General features: G+C 37.8%; 4 protein-coding genes across 15 annotated transcripts in view; 1 reads left to right on the forward strand and 3 right to left on the reverse strand.

Annotated features, from left to right (window-relative positions):
- The window catches only part of LOC114932723 (bicaudal D-related protein homolog), a 27,092-nt gene extending 14,309 nt beyond the window's left edge, over positions 1-12,783 (reverse strand). The window contains exons 1-3 of one of the 10 annotated variants that reach the window (XM_029305061.2): positions 12,762-12,783; positions 7,683-8,424; positions 6,340-6,794 (exon numbers count right to left, since the gene is read on the reverse strand). In XM_029305061.2, coding sequence (XP_029160894.1) covers positions 6,340-6,582 — 243 coding nt within the window. In that variant the 5' untranslated portion in view covers positions 6,583-6,794; positions 7,683-8,424; positions 12,762-12,783. Of the gene's footprint in view, positions 1-1,541; positions 2,134-4,990; positions 5,298-6,339; positions 6,795-7,682; positions 8,525-9,550; positions 10,099-10,178; positions 10,456-12,761 lie in introns of those variants that run through there. The other 9 variants (XM_029305065.2, XM_029305060.2, XM_029305059.2 and 6 more) reach the window with 9 other exon arrangements.
- Positions 11,289-14,761, forward strand: LOC114932724 (coiled-coil domain-containing protein 63). Of its 2 annotated transcripts, XM_085482760.1 has the most exons (7): positions 11,289-11,488; positions 11,564-11,969; positions 12,215-12,549; positions 13,000-13,223; positions 13,474-13,736; positions 14,027-14,316; positions 14,565-14,761. In XM_085482760.1, exons 2-7 carry the CDS (start codon positions 11,616-11,618, stop codon positions 14,743-14,745), a joined length of 1,647 nt encoding a protein of 548 aa, XP_085338886.1. In that variant the 5' UTR covers positions 11,289-11,488; positions 11,564-11,615; the 3' UTR covers positions 14,746-14,761. The 2 variants fall into 2 exon arrangements, with proteins under 2 accessions (XP_085338886.1, XP_029160901.1); XM_029305068.2 differs by having other exon boundaries at positions 14,027-14,644.
- Positions 14,762-14,945: 184 nt separating this feature from the next.
- On the reverse strand, positions 14,946-17,187 carry LOC114932679 (coiled-coil domain-containing protein 42 homolog). Its single transcript, XM_029304998.2, has 4 exons — positions 16,865-17,187; positions 16,110-16,398; positions 15,768-16,007; positions 14,946-15,427 (listed from the first exon to the last, which is right to left on the reverse strand). Exons 1-4 carry the CDS (start codon positions 16,981-16,983, stop codon positions 15,074-15,076), a joined length of 1,002 nt encoding a protein of 333 aa, XP_029160831.1. The 5' UTR covers positions 16,984-17,187; the 3' UTR covers positions 14,946-15,073.
- Positions 17,188-17,250: 63 nt separating this feature from the next.
- Positions 17,251-19,583, reverse strand: Slh (sec1 family domain containing Slh). 2 transcript variants are annotated; one of them, XM_029304997.2, is made up of 2 exons: positions 19,422-19,583; positions 17,251-19,345 (listed from the first exon to the last, which is right to left on the reverse strand). In XM_029304997.2, exon 2 carries the CDS (start codon positions 19,324-19,326, stop codon positions 17,434-17,436), a length of 1,893 nt encoding a protein of 630 aa, XP_029160830.1. In that variant the 5' UTR covers positions 19,327-19,345; positions 19,422-19,583; the 3' UTR covers positions 17,251-17,433. The 2 variants fall into 2 exon arrangements, with proteins under 2 accessions (XP_029160830.1, XP_029160829.1); XM_029304996.2 differs by having other exon boundaries at positions 17,251-19,356.
- Between the last annotated feature and the right edge of the window lie 474 nt (positions 19,584-20,057).

Raw genomic sequence — 20,057 nt, forward strand, 5'->3', positions numbered from 1 at the left:
CCGCGTCACGGCCTGAAACTCGGTCTGAAGAACTGAACTGGGTCAGGGTGCCTCGGGAACAAAACATATGAAATTTCGATGACAATATGAAAGGTAAAGGCTCGGAGGCGAAGAAACACGATGTATATATTATTAAATTTCTCCAAATTTTCTCAATGGAGAACACTGTTAGACCATAATTATTTCTGCTGGGTTTTCGAAGAAAAATATATTTTGAAATTTCAATCAAATTTCATATTTTATTTTTAAAAAATTGCTATTATATATGCAGAGTGTGTCTAAATAAATGCGGAAAATTTTAAGGTGATTATTCGTCGAAAATTAAGAGGGAAAATTAATAACATTCTTCCGTGAGGAGTTACACTTTTCTAAAGAGGGAGATAAAAATTAAATTTTTATTTTTCTCCTCAATAATTTCAAATTAAAATAACAAGTTAAAGAAATTAAACTTGATGGATATTTTCCGTTTTATCTCATATGTATTTTTTTTTAATAAAATTATAATAATTTCATCTTTAGCTTGCCTCGGGTTTTCCTTGTAATTAGGGAAAAGTTCCGAAAAAAAATAAAACAAATTATAATTTTATTCTAATTTGAATTCTTGAATAATATAGCGATCAAACTAGAGAAACTTTCATACGTTTGAAATCATGATACGTTGTTACTATCGCTGCGCGCTTCTCGTGCGTTGCAAGAAAGGAAATAAAGAGAGAAAGAAGAATATCATTTCCTGATACAAAGAGAAATCCTCAAACTTCGTGACCAAATGGATTTCCTTTTCGTAGGCACTCGTGCGAGGCACGAAAGGCTCCAACGGAAATGCTCGCACCTGGATAACAACTCAAGAGCATTAATATCTGTCCATTTGTGTGCGTATGAACGCGTGGATTATAAAAAAAGGCGACTTTTCCTAGCAAGAAAAAGTTATAAAGAAAAAGCCACGTTTCTCCCTCACCGAGTTAAATATTTCAAAGGAAAGGCAAGGCCCATAATCGGCTAATCGCGATCCTAATGATCCTAATGATTCTCTTCGCTCTGATGCGTCGCGACGTTTGACTTATTATATAGCATATTTGAGAAAAACCTCAGGTCGCGCCTAAGAATGATGATGAGGGTCGAACGTGACTTCATTTACATCACATTCCGTTTCTCTCTCCGTTTGAAACCATTGGCCGGAACCATTGTGTGTTCTTTCGTTGCATAACAAATTCTGCCACCGGTCAGTTAAGAACAATGGATTATCCGATCTATATTATAATCCTTCTGTGCAATTTTATATTTTTCTATTCTCGCCATATATTTTTGTTATAGTCTAGAATTATATGTATAAACGGAGCGCGCATTATAATTTATTATTGCCATATGAGTATCTTGAAGATAAAAACAAAGAAGATTTAATTAGGGCAAAAATCGTGTTAAATCAACGTTTTAATTACTTAATATTACAATATTGCACCTAATCTTGTCTCCTTCACATTTAACGAGACACTTATATCGGCCGTGATAGTTTCACGCATCTCACGCTTAATTAGCACACTTACGCAGGAACATCTCGAGGTTAATGGGTGATCTGAATTTTGATCGCGAACCGAGAGATTCCCAGGTTCGATGATGCAAAGACGCGAAGCGTGGAATCCTGGCTTTCTCGAAGAGGCGCATCCTCCGCATACTTGCATGTATGCACATACAAGAACCGCTTTTTATCTATCAACATGGATCGTTACCGAGAGCTCTGTGCTGAACCGAACAGACCGGCCAATTATACAATACGGCGAGCATCATCCAGCGACTCGGCTTGGCTCGCGGTTTTGTTACGACTCGCGATCGCGACCCATTTCTCCCTGTCTCGCGCAAAAGCACACGTGGTAGGAATGAAAGTGGAACTTTGACGAAAGCGCGCACTTTTGTCCGCTTCGCAATTGCCGATCCACGAGTAAACGAATCTCGAAGATTTTCTCGACGATAGACTCGATGATGACCACGAACGATCTACCGAGCTGTCAGCCGGTGTTAATTAACGCGATCGTAAATTAGTGAGTCAGAGAGCGACTCTCAAAATTTCCATTAGAATGAGTATACGATTTCAAACGAGTTTAATATTAATTTTCGCTCGGTGAAAATTTCGAACTAATGGTTTGTTTAATAAATATATAATTAATTTTATAAGAGTAATTGCAACTTATAATATTGTTAGCGTGTCTCTGTACTAAATAAGTCGCTGATTATAACTCAACTGTACATTCACAATAAAGCTGAGAACACATTAAAAATCTGGAGCAACCTGTACTTATTAATAATTACAGGAAGAAATTCGCGCACTACTGACGTTTGTGGTGTTATATATCGATGTTGTTACTCCATACGAGGAACATATTAATTATACGCGCTCGTGATTTACCGTTTGACACACCTGATAATGGGTGACGAGCCAAGAATGACTAACTAATTGTAAGAGTCAGTCGGACGAGGAAACGATCGGCTCGTTGACGATTCGCGACGTTTTCGATCGAACCCACCGATTGTATAAGGGATCGCGATTATAATTCCATATGCGAGCTCTTTAATTAAACGCAAAACCGGAAACATCTGGTCCCGCCTCTAGCTCTCGATCTGAAACTACTCTATCGACTTCACGCTTAATATTTTATACACATGCAACGCGAGCACGCGCATTCAGCATACGATGATCCCGAGCTGTGTAAACACTTTTATTGTATATATACAGGCGTCATAGATAACAACGTGACGTCAGGCAGATGCATGTGCATAATAAATTCCCGCGGTGACGCAATCAGCCGTTACTCACTGTTAATGAGCGGCTTTTAAATAGTCGCGTTGTCAGGAAAAAAAAAGAAATATTGTCAAAAAAAAATGGCAGAATTATTGCACGAATATTCGCGACAGTCGATAGATAACACGAAATGTCATCATTACTGCATTAAAACGAGAGACAAATGTCGGAGTAAATGTTAGAGATTTGAAAGGTGAGAAATGATAAAATTTCTAAAATTTCTTTTTCTTTGTACGTTTACGCGCGTATGAAGAGATTTGTCTGCGGGAAAAATAATTATATCCGGAAGTAAAATGGAAGTCACATACACTGTCATTTGGAAGAAAGTTGCTATCTTCTCGGATGCACAACTGCATCATGGAGATAATGTTGCAGACCTTTTCTCTGACCCATTCTCTCTTCTCTTCTCGATATAGTCACATTATATGTATATTAATCTTATATATTCTCATTTATGTATATATTAATTAAATCTTGTATATTAATTCTTGCATAAATTATTATTCATGAATTTGTTCTCATTTATTCTTTGCATATATTAATATTAATATATTAATTATCTTCATATTTTTTATTTATACATATATTCAACCTTCGAAATAGGTTGAAATCTCTCTCTCTCTCATTTTTCTTAGGGCCAATTTCACCACAGTTCAACTATTCTACCTTGTCTCTCTTCAAGAACAATTTGCAAAGCTACAGTTTAATCAGATGATCGCAGCCCTTATTATCACACCTTGGCACTTGCTATATGTACAACGAGCAATTGTTCAGACCCTATTTCTACGTAGGCACGAGCCTTCTACACAGAGGTCAAAAATAAGGCGACAGGCATAACGCGGAAAGATAGGAGAACGTGGGTAGGCAGACGCAGGCAGAGCGTAGTGCCGGGCATTGTCTCTGAGACCGTTGGTTGTTGCTTAAGTGGCTTGTTTCCACGCTTTCGTGGCTTTCCTTAGTCGCCCCTGGGTAGGACTCAGGTCTGCCCAAGTACGAAATCCGAAACCGAGCAAAAAAAGTTATTATTATTATCTTAGAAAACCGATTACGCCAACGAGTTGAATTACAAATGAAACGCTCTAGCATTAAGCTACGCCGTGTCGAGAATATTCAATTCGAAATGTAGAAAAAAAAGGGAAAGTTCAATTATAAGCAATGTGTTAATAGTGACAAGCGAACGTTGACGATAACAGAAAATTTATGAGAAAAGTATGATAATAGGGAAAGAAGAACAGCTGAACGGAGAGAAATAAATACATAGATTTGAAATTTCTTGTTCCAGACTCTGAAGAATTCAGCAGAGCACATCGCGTGTTCTCTCCCTCGTCGAAAAAAAAGGAAAAACAATCGAGGTGTAATTTGGTACTTGCCCAGCGGGCAAATTCAACCGTGTCTACGAATTGCAATTTCGCATTATAGCGTAGTGGAAAAAAAAGAAAAGCATGTTTAAAATTCAGATTCGCGTGCACCAATTTCTGCGATATTTCGCGTACATTTCTATTGCAAAAAAAGCTTTCGTTATTTTTTCTTTTTCTTTTTTTTTCTTCCTTTCTCGATTCGCGAAGGAGAAAATTGCATCGTTGCAAGAAAACACACGCGGAATGCAATACCAATACTTGGCACGGTAAATGAGCAACCCGGTGTTGGAGGCGGACGCGAGTAACCCTAACCGTTTCGCTTGGCCGTTTCAGAATGGCTCACGAATGCCGCAGTGTCTCGAAAAGACATAACGGAAAAGAGGAAACGAAATGTTTAAGATAATTAAACAAAAACTGTAAAAAATAGAGCCAATTATGAGACAAGAGAAATTTATTTTATTCCAGCGATACAACAGATTTGACTGATACTGCGCGAAGAAAGTAGAAGAAGTCTATACAATATGATTTTTAGAAAATATTCTAATCTTAGTTGTGTTGCGCAATTAATTTAAAACTTAGACCAGAGAAAGAGAGATCATAAAATATCCGAGAGAAATCAGTTTGTTAAAGAAAATATGGTTTCTTTAATATAAAATAAAATCAAAAGAAATATACTTTGCGAAGATATAAGACTATTAACTATTATGTTATTAGCTTAAGGAAAAGCTGCTCGGGGTCTATCGTAGGCTTTATGGAGTCTGTAATTGGGTCTATCTCCTGTTTCTCGAACGACAGATGGAAGTGCATTTTCGACCGTTTGAGTTCCGCGTTATCGACTTACGTAATCAACGCGCTGCATGCTTGTACATACATCGCTGGCAGCAAATTTTCCGTAGAACGAACGGCGTAATGTTGGAAAGCGACTGTGTCCGTTAGACACGAAGGTGAAAATTTCCGGCCGGTTAAAGTTAGAATGTCTCCTCGTCTTGCGATTGTCCGCCGTAGGGCTTTTCTATCTTAAGCGATGAGAAGGAAAGCGCCGAAGACTTTTGTTCCAGGTGTTCAATATTTGCATTCAGTGTTCTCTATCATTATTTGTAATATACGTAGTTGTCAATGCGATTAAAGACACACTGAATGATACGGTCGACTTTTGCAACACGACTAACTGACAGCGATGCATTTAGTTTCGCAAGGTAACACATGCTGCATTTTTTATATTAAATTGTTTGTGGAACGTTCTATACAAGATCGGATAACGAGAGATATCTCTAGCTTAATTAAATAGAGATATTAGATAAAAATGTTTTAAGAAAAAAGAAAAAAGATCCTTATATAGAATTACTATTAATCTCATTTATCAGATAAGACGCGTTGCAACGATAAGTGCAATTATATTATCGAAAAACTCGCAATCGTTCTTAATCGAGATAAGCAGATTCTTGAAGAGCCGGTCAATGTTTATGTGATGAGTGAGTCATTTCACCTTGATTAGTCATTTTGTAATGAGACGGGCGATAATTTAACGATATAAAATCAAAGGGAAGACCAGACTTCACGCTCGCGAAAGTGGAGCACCGGTTGCAACGCGTAGTAGCTATAGTTGCATATGTATATGCAACCGCGCACAACATATGGATTGCATTATGTATATATATGAAAGCAGACTTGGCTATATTTCTCATTAAAAATTATTTCCTATACCTATGTTCTCTTCTACAAAGGATGGTATCGCAAATATATTGCGAACGAGGAAAGCAAAATTCGCTACCTCGTTAAAACCGCTACGATGAAGAGATAGAGGCCGTGTGCTTAATTATTTTTAATCTAATTATATAAACAAGCAAAACATTACGTAAGTCTTAACTTGTAATTATTATATTGCAATGATAAATTTATATATTTCATTACTTAAGTGAAAACGCTGCAATATTCTCCTCAATTTTCTTTTTTTATCTGTTTTTAGTATCTTATAAATTTTAAATACTTGTAAATAAATGGTTTTATTTTAGTATTTCCTGGATTGATTATTTTATCGTTTTTCATCGTTTAATTATATTCGACAATTATATATAGAATGAGGATATGATTTTATTGCTTGTAATTAGTTCTGAATTATATTATTTTTTTGCCGAATCATATTAAATGAGAATATTCGTACAATTAAGAAAGAATATATTTTGTACTCACTTCCAATTTGGTGGAATATTCCTCGGCTAAGGCCTCGGCTTGCTTCGTTAGTTCCTGATTCCTCTCGAGCAAAGCCTTGCCGAGTTCAGCGGCCAAGACAAGGTCTCTCTCGCGTTGTTTCAGCAACTCGGTGGGATCCTGCACAACGTCCTCTTGATCCAGCGAGTGCCTCCTCGCCTGAAGATCCGATATCATGTCCTCCAGAACGTACGGCTCTGTCTGACTGTCCTTTTTAGGCAACATTGCGAAAATTATTCGGCGTTTCACTCACGGCGAACGTCACTTTTATCCCGATCAAACGCGCGCGCGGGAAACACTCAGACAAATACTCCGGCACACGTCAGATGCATTTGTCACGAATATAACACTAGTGATGTTGTCACAATCGACTCTCCCTCGTAAACGTCGAACGATCGTGCGTGGGCAGCGCCGGGCTATCAAGCGCCATTGATTAGCTGAAATCAATTAATTCCGGATTTTCATTCTTGACGCACGAAACGCCGAAGAGACGACGTTGAGATGTTCGGGTATATGAGATCAAATTTGACGAACAAGATTTCAAGCTTAAAGAACCAAGCTTAATGAAATATTTACATTAGGTTACATTGATTGTAAGATCGCAAGGAGAAAAACAATTTCTGCCGAGCACGTATTAACTGATTATCACGCAAATGATAAGAAAACACAGAAATACAATTATCTATCACGGCTGCCACACTCCAAATAATAAAATACCTTTATTCGCCACGCGATTATTGAGTTGCAAATTATTGTAAAAGTCCGTTTATAGAATCATAAATAAATCTTATATATTGTGTCTTCAAGCAAATATTTTTCTATAAGTGCAGAGCTTGATATTTTTTTTATAATTTAATGAGTCATCAATGTTGTATTTATTTTTATTGATTTTCAAAAGAATCTTTTTAAAGAATATGAAAAATATTTATACGATATGTGCAATTTTTATTTTCTAATGCTCGACTGTGTTTGTTAATTAAATGTATTCAACATTTTTTGTGAAATATATCCCTCTCAATAAAAGATTATTTTATATATTTTAATGATTTCAACTAAGAAAAGCTATTTAAATATATATTTATAACGCTCTTAGATAAAATAAATATTGGATGCGTTTTTCAATGGATATTTATTTCTCTCAGAATTTATTTCATTATTGAAGAAGACCGTGAGAAACATCGGCGTTTGAAAAGATTTTATACAGTTTATCTGGACCGCATGCAATCCAAAAGCTGTCGAGTCGTTGAAGTCTCGCAAGAATCCCGCGTGAAGCACGCGATCGAAGAACCGCATATGAATAACGCATAAATACTTAATGCACTCACCTCTGAACTTACACGTATCACAATAGATCGTTAATGGTTATCCCGTTGAATTTTTTCCTCGAATATCGCGCTCGACCGCTACCGGAAACGATCGGCGATCCTGACATTGCGTTCGATGCACTTGTAATCATACAGATGCAAATAGGCCGATCGCTTCATCATCATTGGCGACATCATCACCGCTATCGAAGACGACGAGGACGACTCTTCGAGAATATCGATCGCGGAAGCTTGCCGCGTTATCGATCAGCTGGTTGTCACTTCTTTGACGTTACTTACACTTGACAGTTCACTGTTACATATTTTTCGAGTCGAAGAAATGGACTGCTCTTATTACGGATGCACGATCTTTGAATATCGCGAATTGTCCCCATTGCTCGGAACAGGGTCACTAGAATGGAAAGTTTGCCGAATTGCAACACAATGCTCCGTTTGCCTATTTTCGCGAAACATTTGAGATGTTAATTCACGTGGGCTCAATCCCTTTCGTCATCCGTCAGGCAAAAATCGATGGCTTTTGAGCACCGCTTGAAATACTTCACAGTTCTTCATTTATCCATATAAATAAAGTCCGCCTTCAGTTTAACTTCATCGTAAGAGGAATCGTAAAAAAAAAGTTAATGGTAATTAATTCTTAGACACTGTTCATTTCGGAGTAAATGAAATAGGAATCTTCTCTATCGAGATCAAGTTAAAGTTTGTTTTGCGCATCTCGTTTATTCGTAATGATCGTCTGCCGTTTCTGCAAAAACAAATTGAAAAATAATCGTTTTTAATCATCATCACTTTATCACTCGTATACATTATTTCAACGCGCTATCGACTTCCGCTTATGATGTCATCTGAATATTAATATTTGATACTGGTTAAAGGGTATGTAATGTAATGTATCATTTTTATCCTGTGTGTACGATTAATAAGTCACTAAGAAAAGATTAGCGCGTTTTATTTTAGCGACATTTTAGAGAAATCGTCTTTTAAGTGAAAATAAAGTATATATAATAGCGTTTATTAACGTTAAACCTCAATTTTGCAGCGTATTCAAGTGTATCCAAGTTTCTGTTTCAGGACAAGTTTTCACCATAAGCTACGCGAAACCTACTCTAGACCTCACTGCGTAGTTTCAACTCGCGAAAGAAAAAAAAATTAATAAATTAGGATCGCGTCAATCGAGCGAACGTGGGTGGATTTAATTACGCGCGATAGATTTCGTTGACACACACCAGGCCATCTAAAAATCAATTTGCGCGAATCAATTCGCGCGTGGGAGTCCGCTGTATACGATAGAAATCCTCGAGGCAATTGCATCGCATTATCTTTGAATAGTAACAAAACGATCCAATGGTCACGGACGAGCACGTGTGTCAATTTACGTTTATCGATTCTGACGTCAGCTTAGCGCTCGACTCTGTCTCTCTTTCTTTCTACGCGCCCTTGCCGCCATACACAAATCCAATAAAGGGGATGAATCCTAGGTAGAACGATGTAACGATGCTAATCGTTAATTCGATCGACGATCGAGATAACTCGTAAACACGTTTCTCGTTTGACGTCACTTTGTGATCACCCTTCAAAAATTTTCCACCGTACCAACAGGTGTATTTGATGATTCTTTTTACTATGAATCTTTTGCCAAAAATTAAAGAAATTTTCTAGAATGAATCCTATAAATTCCTAAATTCTATCAAACTTTTGCTAAATATAAAAAAATGATTCGAGAGACTTTGAATACTCTAATACAGACTTCTACTCTCTATTTCTCTCTCGCTTTTGCGATAAAAATTTTACAGTATGCATATAACATCTTGATAAATATTTTTATAGATATTTCTTCCTCGACAAAAATAAGCACTATTAATGACACATACACACACCTGCATATCCCACGTCGTGCAAACTGATTAAAACACGCGCGGCACTTTCGATCGCGAGGATGTGAGAGGAATAATCATACGGATCTCTCGCACATAAACTCGCGTCTACCTGCTCGCCGTGGCGCGGTCGGCCAGGTAGTGAGTCACTAGCCGTGAGTGGAAAATAAATATTACGGAATCGTACAGCGTGTGCTCTCCACAAGAACTACCAGCGACTTCTCCCACCAGGTTGCCTTTGAAAGTAATTCGTTCGGCTCGACGCACCCGCCCGTTCGCTCGCTCGACTCTTTGTGTTGGTTCGTAAACACAGGAGAATTTGCAATAATGTAGCGTCATATTTTTTATTTTTTAAATAAAATAAAATTAGATTTTGAAAATTTTTTAAAAATTAATTTTTCGCAGTCGTATTTCTCGTCGAAATTAAATAGAGGCGGCCACGAATGTCCAACTCTATAATAGAGCTAATAGCTAATGGACGGTGAAAGAATAATTATTATATTCTCATGGTATTACGTAACTTTCATTAATTCATAATTCTAATTTAACTAGAATTCCACTGAACAACATCGCAATTTTTGCTCATAATTTTATCTCACAATCGTGATACCCCACAATTATATACCTTTGTCCATAGTGCACGCTCTCTCCAACCACTGTTTCAGTATCGATCGAAGCAGTATCTGACTGCTGCTAAAAATCTTGACTATCGATATCGCTGTTGTCCACTCCGAATGGCGGAAACGCGATCGATTCTATCGATGGAATTTTGCAGGACGAATCTACGATATCAATATTGGAGCTGCGAGAAACACTGCGCGACTAACGATGGTTGGAACCTGAGAGGTTCCGCGCGTTCGTTACCCGCGCGGCGGGCAAAACCGATCGACCCGGCGACCTTCCCTTCCGGAGGTGAACTAACGTCTCCCCCGTCTGCATCATCCTCGAGCGTGTACCCCCACCACTTGACCCACCTGGCCAAACCACCACCTGACTGGATCCCACCAAATATCTACTTAACACACCCAACATCTTTGTGAGACTCTCAACGAGATGAGTGGATCCGTAGATCATCAATGATCGATGCGTTCATTATTTTTTATTACTCATCGCTTAAAAATATCTAGAGAATGTTATTGCTCCGTTCGCGGCTAAAACAGAGGGAAAAATGAAAAATTTTAAACCTAGGAAGACGTAATTATTTTGTGGATTTCTCATTTTAAACGCCTGATGCGTTTGTATATAATCTTCCTGCGCTCTAATCTTATTTTCACTTGAAACGAAACGCATTATGCGGCTGTTTACCTCAGCGATCGATACACGCGAATTAGCCGAGAAATTTATTATCTGTGTAAGCATCGGTATATTTTTCTGATCTCGTTACGATTGTCAGGTTTCACACAAGTTTCAGGAATAATATGAAATCAAATTTTTTTTATTAAATCTCGTTGCTTATAATTTCACGTTAATTTGTCTAATAAATATAACTGATTTAATGCGGGAAGTACATTCGCAGGCTTTCGATTCCAAACTTACGAAAGAATCTACAATTTAAATGAATTTTCGTGGCATATCTGTAACACATCGTGTGCAAATGTATTAACAGATATAGGAGATTCAGAATTCGATATCTGGAAGCAAAAATAAATTTCCGGAAGCACCCAAAGCGTTCCGCAAACGTTACGTCGTTGAATCCATCGCTTGGCAATCGGAAGTATCAACAGAAGCAGCCACATTATGCCGTACAGCTGCCTCGAATGCGTGGGGTGGCAGATGTCTTTCTCAAATGTCAGCGCCCAATGTCATTGGGAAGATTGTGAATGGAGGCCAAGTCGGCTCTGCATGGACCTTCATGATCGACGAGGCCAATCGCGAGGAAGATACCGATGTCTAAATCCTTCTTAAACTATCTCCTATGAATCTGTTGTAAGAAAAGTAGGTACACGGGATAACCTTCGGGGTGCGAGGAAATTTTCTTCAAAAATTTAGTAATAATTATTCAAATTTTAGAATTATTTCTCGTTGTGGAATAAGCTCGTCGAAGAGAAAAAGACTCTAAAAAATGGCGTACAGACAACAACCAGCGGCTCAGGACGAACTGGAGCTGGAGACGATGGCGGAGGCCGAGCTCTCGAGGTTAAAGAGGCAGTATAGAATAATGGAGAACGATCGGGCAGCATGCGCTGAAGACGCGAGATTACAACTTCACAATCAGCAGAACATGATCGAGCGCCTGGAGTATGAGAAGGCCGAACTCGTCCTGGCGATCAAAACCGCAAGATCGAAAGCGTTTACTCGTAAAGATGAGAAGATGGATGAGAAGTTGAAGTGTTTGCTAGCTAAACGAGCCAAATATATTGAACTGATAGAGACTGAGAAGCAACAGATAAACGAACTCGACGAGCAAATTGACAAGGTTACTGATATTGCTGATATTTAGATCTATATAAACTAAAAATTTGATTTAATGCAATCATCAATTCGTAGACATCTGAGAAAAATAGAACAAAATCTTCAGTAGTATCAGATTACAAGTTTAATTATTATCGCGATTCGAGTTATTAATAATATAAATAAAAGGAGTCATTACGTCGATTATTTTTATACGCACTTCATAATAAGCCACTTTCATCCGCGACATTACAACAAATCTTGTTGCAGCTTTCGAAAGAAGTTACAAGTCTGAAGATGAAAGTGCACAGCGATACTCAATCGAAAGAAATAGCGGCGCGACACAGTAAGGCGATATTCATGCTGGAGAACCGCGTCGAAGTGGCGACGAAGAGGTTCAACCTGGTGATCGCGGAGAACGCGAGACTGCGCGCCGAAATCGAAACCTTTCTGAAAGAACGCACGCAATTCACGCAGATGTGGAACAAGCTGATCGGCCAATTGAACGTCGGCAAACAGATCATCAACGATTTGATTGAACAGGCGACCATTACGTTCAATCAGCGAGACGAGGAGCTCAACAAGATCCAAGCGCTTCGCGAGAGGTAGATTTATTCCAATGATGGATTTTCTCCACGTCGTTAATATAGATCATAAAAGTCATGCTATTTGTAAGATTTCGGCATCGCAATTTATGACATCCTTCTTGTCGATCGAAAATGACTTGCGAAATGGAATCGCGAAAGTAGAAACGTTCGGCGCGAATCAATGCATCTATAATTTAGATGGTTGTTTTGTTAATAATAATTCCAGTTACCTTTGAAATGAATATCCGCCGTCGTCGTTGAACTAGAAATTCCGGGAGCAACAGTCGACGATGGAGCCAATGATGCATGAAGTTTTCGTAGATCACGCTTTCCATTTAATTTTGTAACGACTCCTTGATTTATTCGGTCACGGCGAATTTGCATAATCTTCCGTATATCTTCCTGTAAAAGAAAAATTTCGATTAATATTTCCACGTCATCAGCTGACGAAAACGTTTTTGTTTACAGGGGTATAAGGGACCTAAAGAATCACACGTCGGAAATGTGCGAGCTGAAGAGAACCTTGGACAATGAGATGAAGCTGCAGGAGTTTCTCGGTGTAAAGGGACAGTTTCGCGAGATGGTCGATCTGAACGCGAAGAAGGAAGCTGAGAGACAGGCTAAGCGAGAGGAGAAGCAAAATAAGATAGCGGCTTTCACACAAATTTTGCAGACAATCAAGCAATTTACCGGTATCATAAAATATTCTTACTTAAAATAATTACATACTTAAGATATTGAAGAATACATTTCATTTTTTTATTTTACTTTCACATTTTCTCAGCTTACTGCTTTAATTTGTTTCAATTACGATAAAAATTAAACATATTTAGCACTTTTATTTAATATTTATAAAAATTATTTATAATATATTGCTTTTGCTATCAATATTAAATTCGGCAATTAACGCAACTGTAAATAAATATTGTCGGGCATACGCAGGTGAGCAAGAAATTGACAAACTTACGGCGCACTTCATCAAGCAAGAAGAGGAGAATTTCGCACTCTTTAGTTATGTGAATGAACTGAATGATGAACTGGAAAGTCTTCAGGCGAGGATGGAGCAGTTGACAGCAGCCATTGATGAGGCACGTGCCCAGAATGTGCATCGCGACCAGCAGCAAACTGAAACTTTGGAGAAGATTACCGTAGAATTGGAGAAACAGACAGCACTGGCGGATGCTGCTGAAGAAGACCTCATACAGGTTAATAAATTATTATTCAAAATTTTATGTAAATTTATTCGCTTATTATTTTCTTGGAAAAACGCTTAAATACATTATTCAGAAGTTCATCGCTGAAAGAACAAGATAGCATAGGTTTGAAACTTTTTATTAGTAAATTTACGATACATTTTTCAAGGATTACCTCGTTATTTTGCAGGTATTATCCTTGTCCTTAATACAACACAAATTTATAACTATGTAGTTTTAGTATTCGCGTAATGATTTTCAACAGCTAAATATAATATACGATTATTTATGCATTATTTCAGTGTAATGATGTGATGGATAAGTTACTACGGGGGATTGATGGCCTCTTCAAGGCGATACGATGCGACAATTCGCCGATTTTAGAATTATTGGGTGACAATACTCATGTAACTATGAGCAACGTCATGCTCTACTTAGGCATTATCGAGAAACAGATCACCGAAATGTTCCACAAGGTTTACTGGATGGACAAGACCAGCAAAGTGCCGCATTTGCGGATAGACGAGGAAAGGCGACCCAGACTGAAAGTACCTACTGTTAATCGCATCGTACCTACTCAACCTTGCGTCCTGTAAGTCCTTTTACTTCCCTCCTTACTCTTCCCTTCATTCTTGATTTGAGGACCATTGAGTATTCTCGGAGAACCGCATTTAGTCCTAAACGTGGCAAGATCCATGATTTCCGTCTTATACTTAAAATATCAGAGGAAAAAAGTCAGATAATGGTTTTATTAGTCAAACACGTTTAAGGCTAAATGTGCGTATCAAGGATACATAAGTCGATTTCCTCTGATAATTTTAACGCAACCCTCGGATACAGCTGCATAGAGCAAGAACAGATGCAGTTCGTCTCAGAGGGCCTTGAGATACCGCTGACACGTGCCGAAGCCATGCAGAAACTGCGACAAAGGCTTAAGGATGATTACTCGGAGTTGCTTCATAACGTATCCACCTGTCACTTACCGGCAGCGCGGAAGATTATGCAAAGACGTTTTCAATAAAGGGAATTAACGAAAATGTATTTTCTTCGCGCTTTTGCGCGCTGACCTTTCCTTAATCTCATAAGTCATAACGACACAAGGCTCATAAATGAAATTGATCGAAGAAGAAAACAGTAATTGTATAAGTTAATATTCGCAAAAAAAATTATTTTATTTTATTTGAGATAGATTATTTTTCAATGACAGCTTTTTATATGTATAGATAATATAATTTATAATTTTTTGTTACAGAGAGTAACAAATTGTTTTTTATTCATTTACTGCCACTTCGTCATCATTAATCCGCCAAGCTTATGAGATCGCAAAAATCGTGGTGATATATGTGCTTTTATTCGCGATGCAGCAACTCTTTCTCTTCTCGCACCTTCTTCTTGACAGTCTTGATAATTCGCTTTAATTCAAAAATAGTTCGCTTGATCTGAACCAGCTGTTGCTCGACGTCCTCGCTGCTCACCGTGACAGGTATCTCTTTCCTCTTGCAAATCTGCTGATACATGTTCCAACAACACGCCTTCACTTGCGTCAGCTCCAAGTTCTTTGCAGCAGCAGTCTCCTTTATTTTCGAAACAATCGTCTCCCATTTCAATGCTTGCGCTTTCGCCCGATCATATCTCTCTTGCAATTGTGCTACTTTATTATTCAGTCCCATTAATGCTTGCGATTTGACTTCCGTTAAGTGATGCTGCATAAAGAAAAATTATCTTTATAAAGTTCGAGTCTCTCTTTTCTCTCTCTAATTTTCTTTTAATTAAGAATATCGTTTAGAAGAAGTTCGTTAATTAAAAATAAAAAGTGATCAGATATGAAGCACATGTAAATGTATAAAAATAATAAGATTAATTTAAAAAGATATCTTCATAAAAAGTTCGTAAATATGTTATTTAAACCATTGAATATCGATCAGATTGATAATTCTAGTTAAATATTATTCAAGTAAGACAATTGATTGATAATTGAAAAATAAATAGTATTTATAAAACTATGGCGATTCAAGATAATAATAAGCAATAAATCGGATATACTATTTCTGTTCCTTTGTGTTCTAGCAATTGAAGATTTCTATCCTGATGATCAGATAATGCTTGCCTGGCCTCGACTAAAGTTTCGTAACGATTAAAAATTTCATTGATCGATTGAAACTCTCCAGTCTCGTTTACAACTCTATCCAAATAATTTTGGTACTTCCTATATTCTCCTACATTTTGTTGCATTTTATCACGCACATTTTCCATATAATGTAGTTTCTGCTTTAATTCCTCGATCTAATAGAAAAAAATATTATTTATATTACAATCAACATAAATTCTTTGTTTAATAGTCAATTGATTAAAATATTTCATTTATCAAGTATATTTTTATCCTACTTCTTTTTTGCACTTTTCTTGACGCTCACGTTCCTCCTTGATTTTTTGCTCCGCTCGCTCGCGTTTCTCAACGTTTTCCTTCACAAGTGTATTAAACTTTATAAAAGATTGCCGCAATAACAATTGCTGCTTTCTTGCCTCTTCCCATTGCTCGTCCATGTGCTTACGTTTTATTTCTCGTTCCGCTTGTTTTTCTTTCAGTATTTCTTCAACCCGAGTTAATTCCCGACGAGTTTTGATCACTTCGGTTGCCGGACAAACTCTCGCTTTGTCCCATTCTGGATATTTTCTGATATAATAATTATATCATACTTATCATAAAATTTATTACATTATAATATATTATTATAATAAGTTTATTATATTATTATTTATTATAATAAATTGTAAATTATAATAACTTTCTGATAAGTTAAATAATAATAATAAATAAAGATAACTTCTTTATAATAAATCGAATAAATATATAGTGTAAATGACAGCTGTTGATTTAATTATATTTATTTATTTTTTTTTTTTAATTATTCTCTGATCATTAAAATAAAAGGAAAGTTTATAAATCTATTACATTATCCACTTCATATTCTAATTGATTGTTACAGTATATATTGTCTATACATTTTTATTTTTACATTTTCTTACATGTGTCCTATAATTTTTTTATTAACATATTATCCTTTGATATATTAAAAATAATTAAGAGTACTTTATTACAACATTATTTCTATCTTTTAATTATAACTTATATACATTACTTGATACATTGACGTTCCTCTTGCTTGGATACAAAGTACTCCGAAACTGCTTTCTGAGGATTCGTCGTAATGACAGCTCTTTGAACGAGATCTTTCGATCCATCTAGTGCCGTGGTCATTTCTTTTTTTAATATTTCAAAATATTTATTTAACAATAACTACAATTTTAAATAAATGTCACAATTAAAGCGTATTTTCTTAAAAAATATATATATCAAAAGAGATACGTTCGTCCTTCCGTGTACGATTAATCGACCAAACAAATTGTGAATGTAGTCGTGCATACATGATTCAACAAAGATATATGCTATACAATAATCAATAAAAAATATGTAAAATTTATATACATAATGTCAAAAAGGAATAAAATCGAAGGTAACAAAAAGTTGTTAAAAATAACGAACCTGATTTTATTTATATCATACGTACTTTATACAAAAACTATCAACAATCTTATTTAAAAAAGAAAACGTGACTGTCAACTTGTGCGTCGACGAAAGAGAAAGAAAGAGTGAGAAATGAAAAGAGAATACATAATCGTCGCGAATGACAAATATAGCGAATCGTGTTCACGAATGAACTTCCTGGCCGAGCAGAGAAAGTTGTTTCAGCAATTGCTTGGCATTAATAAAAGTCGTGGAACCGTAAATCACCCGTTTGTTTACCCCGGCGCCACTTCGTTGTTTCACATAGTCCACCAGGTTCTGATACTCTATATAATTGCCGCCACCCACCACAAAGACTATCACATCCTGAAACGTTGGTCGATTCTTCGGCATCTGCTCGGTATGCTTGAGCTGCTTCGGATCGAGATAGAGATAATCCTCCGTCCGCGAGGATTGCTTGGACTCCATCAGTTCATCCACTATCTTGGTGACGGGTAGATTGTGCTTCTTCACCACCAGATTTTTCACGCCCTCCATGACGAATGACGAGCCCTGATTCATCAGCTTGGAGAACATGCTGACGGTCTTGGTGCCGCCTCCTTCGTAGCTGCTCTGGATCTCGGCTATCCTGGTGTAACTGCGTAATCGTTTGAGGTAGACCAGGGGATTCAGGTCGCAGCCGGCCGTGGTCAGAGCAGCCTCTAGCTTATTATACTCTGCGTCAGACATATTCGTACAAATATAATAGATAATAGCTAGACGTAATTTATCCTCGGGAGTACCGCAATCCGGGTCGCCGATGGTCTCCAGCACGCTTCGGTCGAGCGTTTGCTTGCTCATAATTTTCTCCTCCAGTTCAAAGAAAGTATCGAGTCGTCTCGACTTGATGGCGTTTAAAATACCTGTGGCCACCGATGTATGCATATCTATCAAGCGTTTCATCTCCAAAAGCTGCGGCAACGAATTCACTGCACTCGTCAAGCGTGCAGTATTATTAGACACCATAGACACCGCCACTTCGCTGTCGTTATCAATGCCCATAGAAGATTTAAGCTTCTTCACGTCCTCTTCGAAGGTGCGATACTGCTCTAGTTCCTCCTGTATAGCCTCCGCTACTCTGGGGAAAGGACTGCCCTTATGCTGGCACCAAAAACGATCTCTGTTGTCCAACTCGTAGGCGCGCGTCTTGGAACGTGTTCCACCAGCTGGAGATCGTCCTACATTTTCTTCTACAACCAGCCTGTTAAGTGCCATCTCCAGAACATCATGTGCCAGTGCTTGATACGTCCATGTGTGATGCAGCGGTGTGGCCATGTCAACATTACGGTCCAGTACAATAAGCAGAGGTCTCTGAAAACTGTAATGCCCGGTCGCGCAGGCCTCGCCCTCGAAGAGATTGTTCCTGGCGTCCCAAACATTCTCCCGCAGCTTCTTGTCAATCATTTTGGCAACCATCTCTGCCGCATTGCCTCTGGGACATCTTATAATGGGTACAGTGCCTAAAGTGACGAACACTGAAAACAGACAGTCTACGATAACATTCATGACAGACTCCATCTCGCTATCTTTGACATCGCCGCGATTGATCGCGTGATAGGATATCATGTCGCTGTTCTGATGGCGCAGGATAAACAGGTCATCCTCCAAGGTGATAAAATTCAAGTACTGATCGAACACCTTGTGGATGCTGGCGACGACGCCGCCGAGCAACGCCGCGGCTGCCAGGTCTTCCATCTTCTGCCGGGAGATCGGTGAGATGAAGTTCAAGTGGTAGATGTCGTACAGACCATTCTGCAGATCCTGGCCAATCCTGCCAAGATTCTCGTCCGTGGGTGCGCAGAAATAGATGGCCGGCACCTCGGGGATGGGGTCACGGTCCGAGTGCAATTGCATGTGCAACGTGATACCGAGTTCGCGCAGCTCCTTCACGGAGATGAGCGGCGATATGATGTCCTGGCCGAGGCGATCGTAGATGAGAAGCTTCCACGTCGGCATCGCCTCCTCGTGCCGCGACTCGGGCCGATTCAGATTCAGCATCTGCTTCAAGGCGTTTATCTGACGCTCGCGTAGGCTCATCGTGACAGCCTAGAGGAACCTAACCTCTCGCTTGCAATTATAAGATTAGATCTTCTGATTTTTTTCAAACGATAATTTATCGTCCGTCAAGTTACCTGACTCGTGAACACCACTGCGATCTCCGAAAGACAGCGAACGCGCTTTCGGTGTTGCATATATAGGGCTTCCGTCCAAATTTTCAGGAATCTGTCAACAATGTCCAAGACTTTTGAATTGTCAATCACGGCGAGAACGACATGTCACGTTGGCGTTTTTTCGATCGATATACTCACGTGTGACAGTACCTACAATCAAGTTAGAAATTGATTTGATCGATCTCGGGTAATGCAGAAATCATAATTACCTGAATCGATGTTGATGTATAATTTTTAAATTATAATTATATATGAAATAATTTTTTTATTATATTATTATTACATACCTTATTTTCTGTTAATTATGTATAGTACATTTCTTCTTTTCGAGTATATATCATTATTAACATATTTTTATAAAACAAATTTTATAGAAAATATATAAAATTCATCTTCAACAATAATAAATAAAATATATTTATTATTGTACCGTCAAATTATTGTTTAAGATAATAAAGTTTTATTACTTTATTCGCATCAAATGTACAATATATATATACGATATTATAAATATATATTTATAAACAAATTCCTTATTTGCGAATTCTTTAAATCAACTTTGGGATGTATGTATGTGCGTGTGGTGTGTCATTTTTT

This window comes from Nylanderia fulva, unplaced genomic scaffold (genome assembly GCF_048542155.1).
Source record: "Nylanderia fulva isolate GAGA-0341 unplaced genomic scaffold, ASM4854215v1 Scaffold22, whole genome shotgun sequence".
In the NCBI taxonomy this organism is placed as follows: Eukaryota; Metazoa; Arthropoda; class Insecta; order Hymenoptera; family Formicidae; genus Nylanderia; species Nylanderia fulva.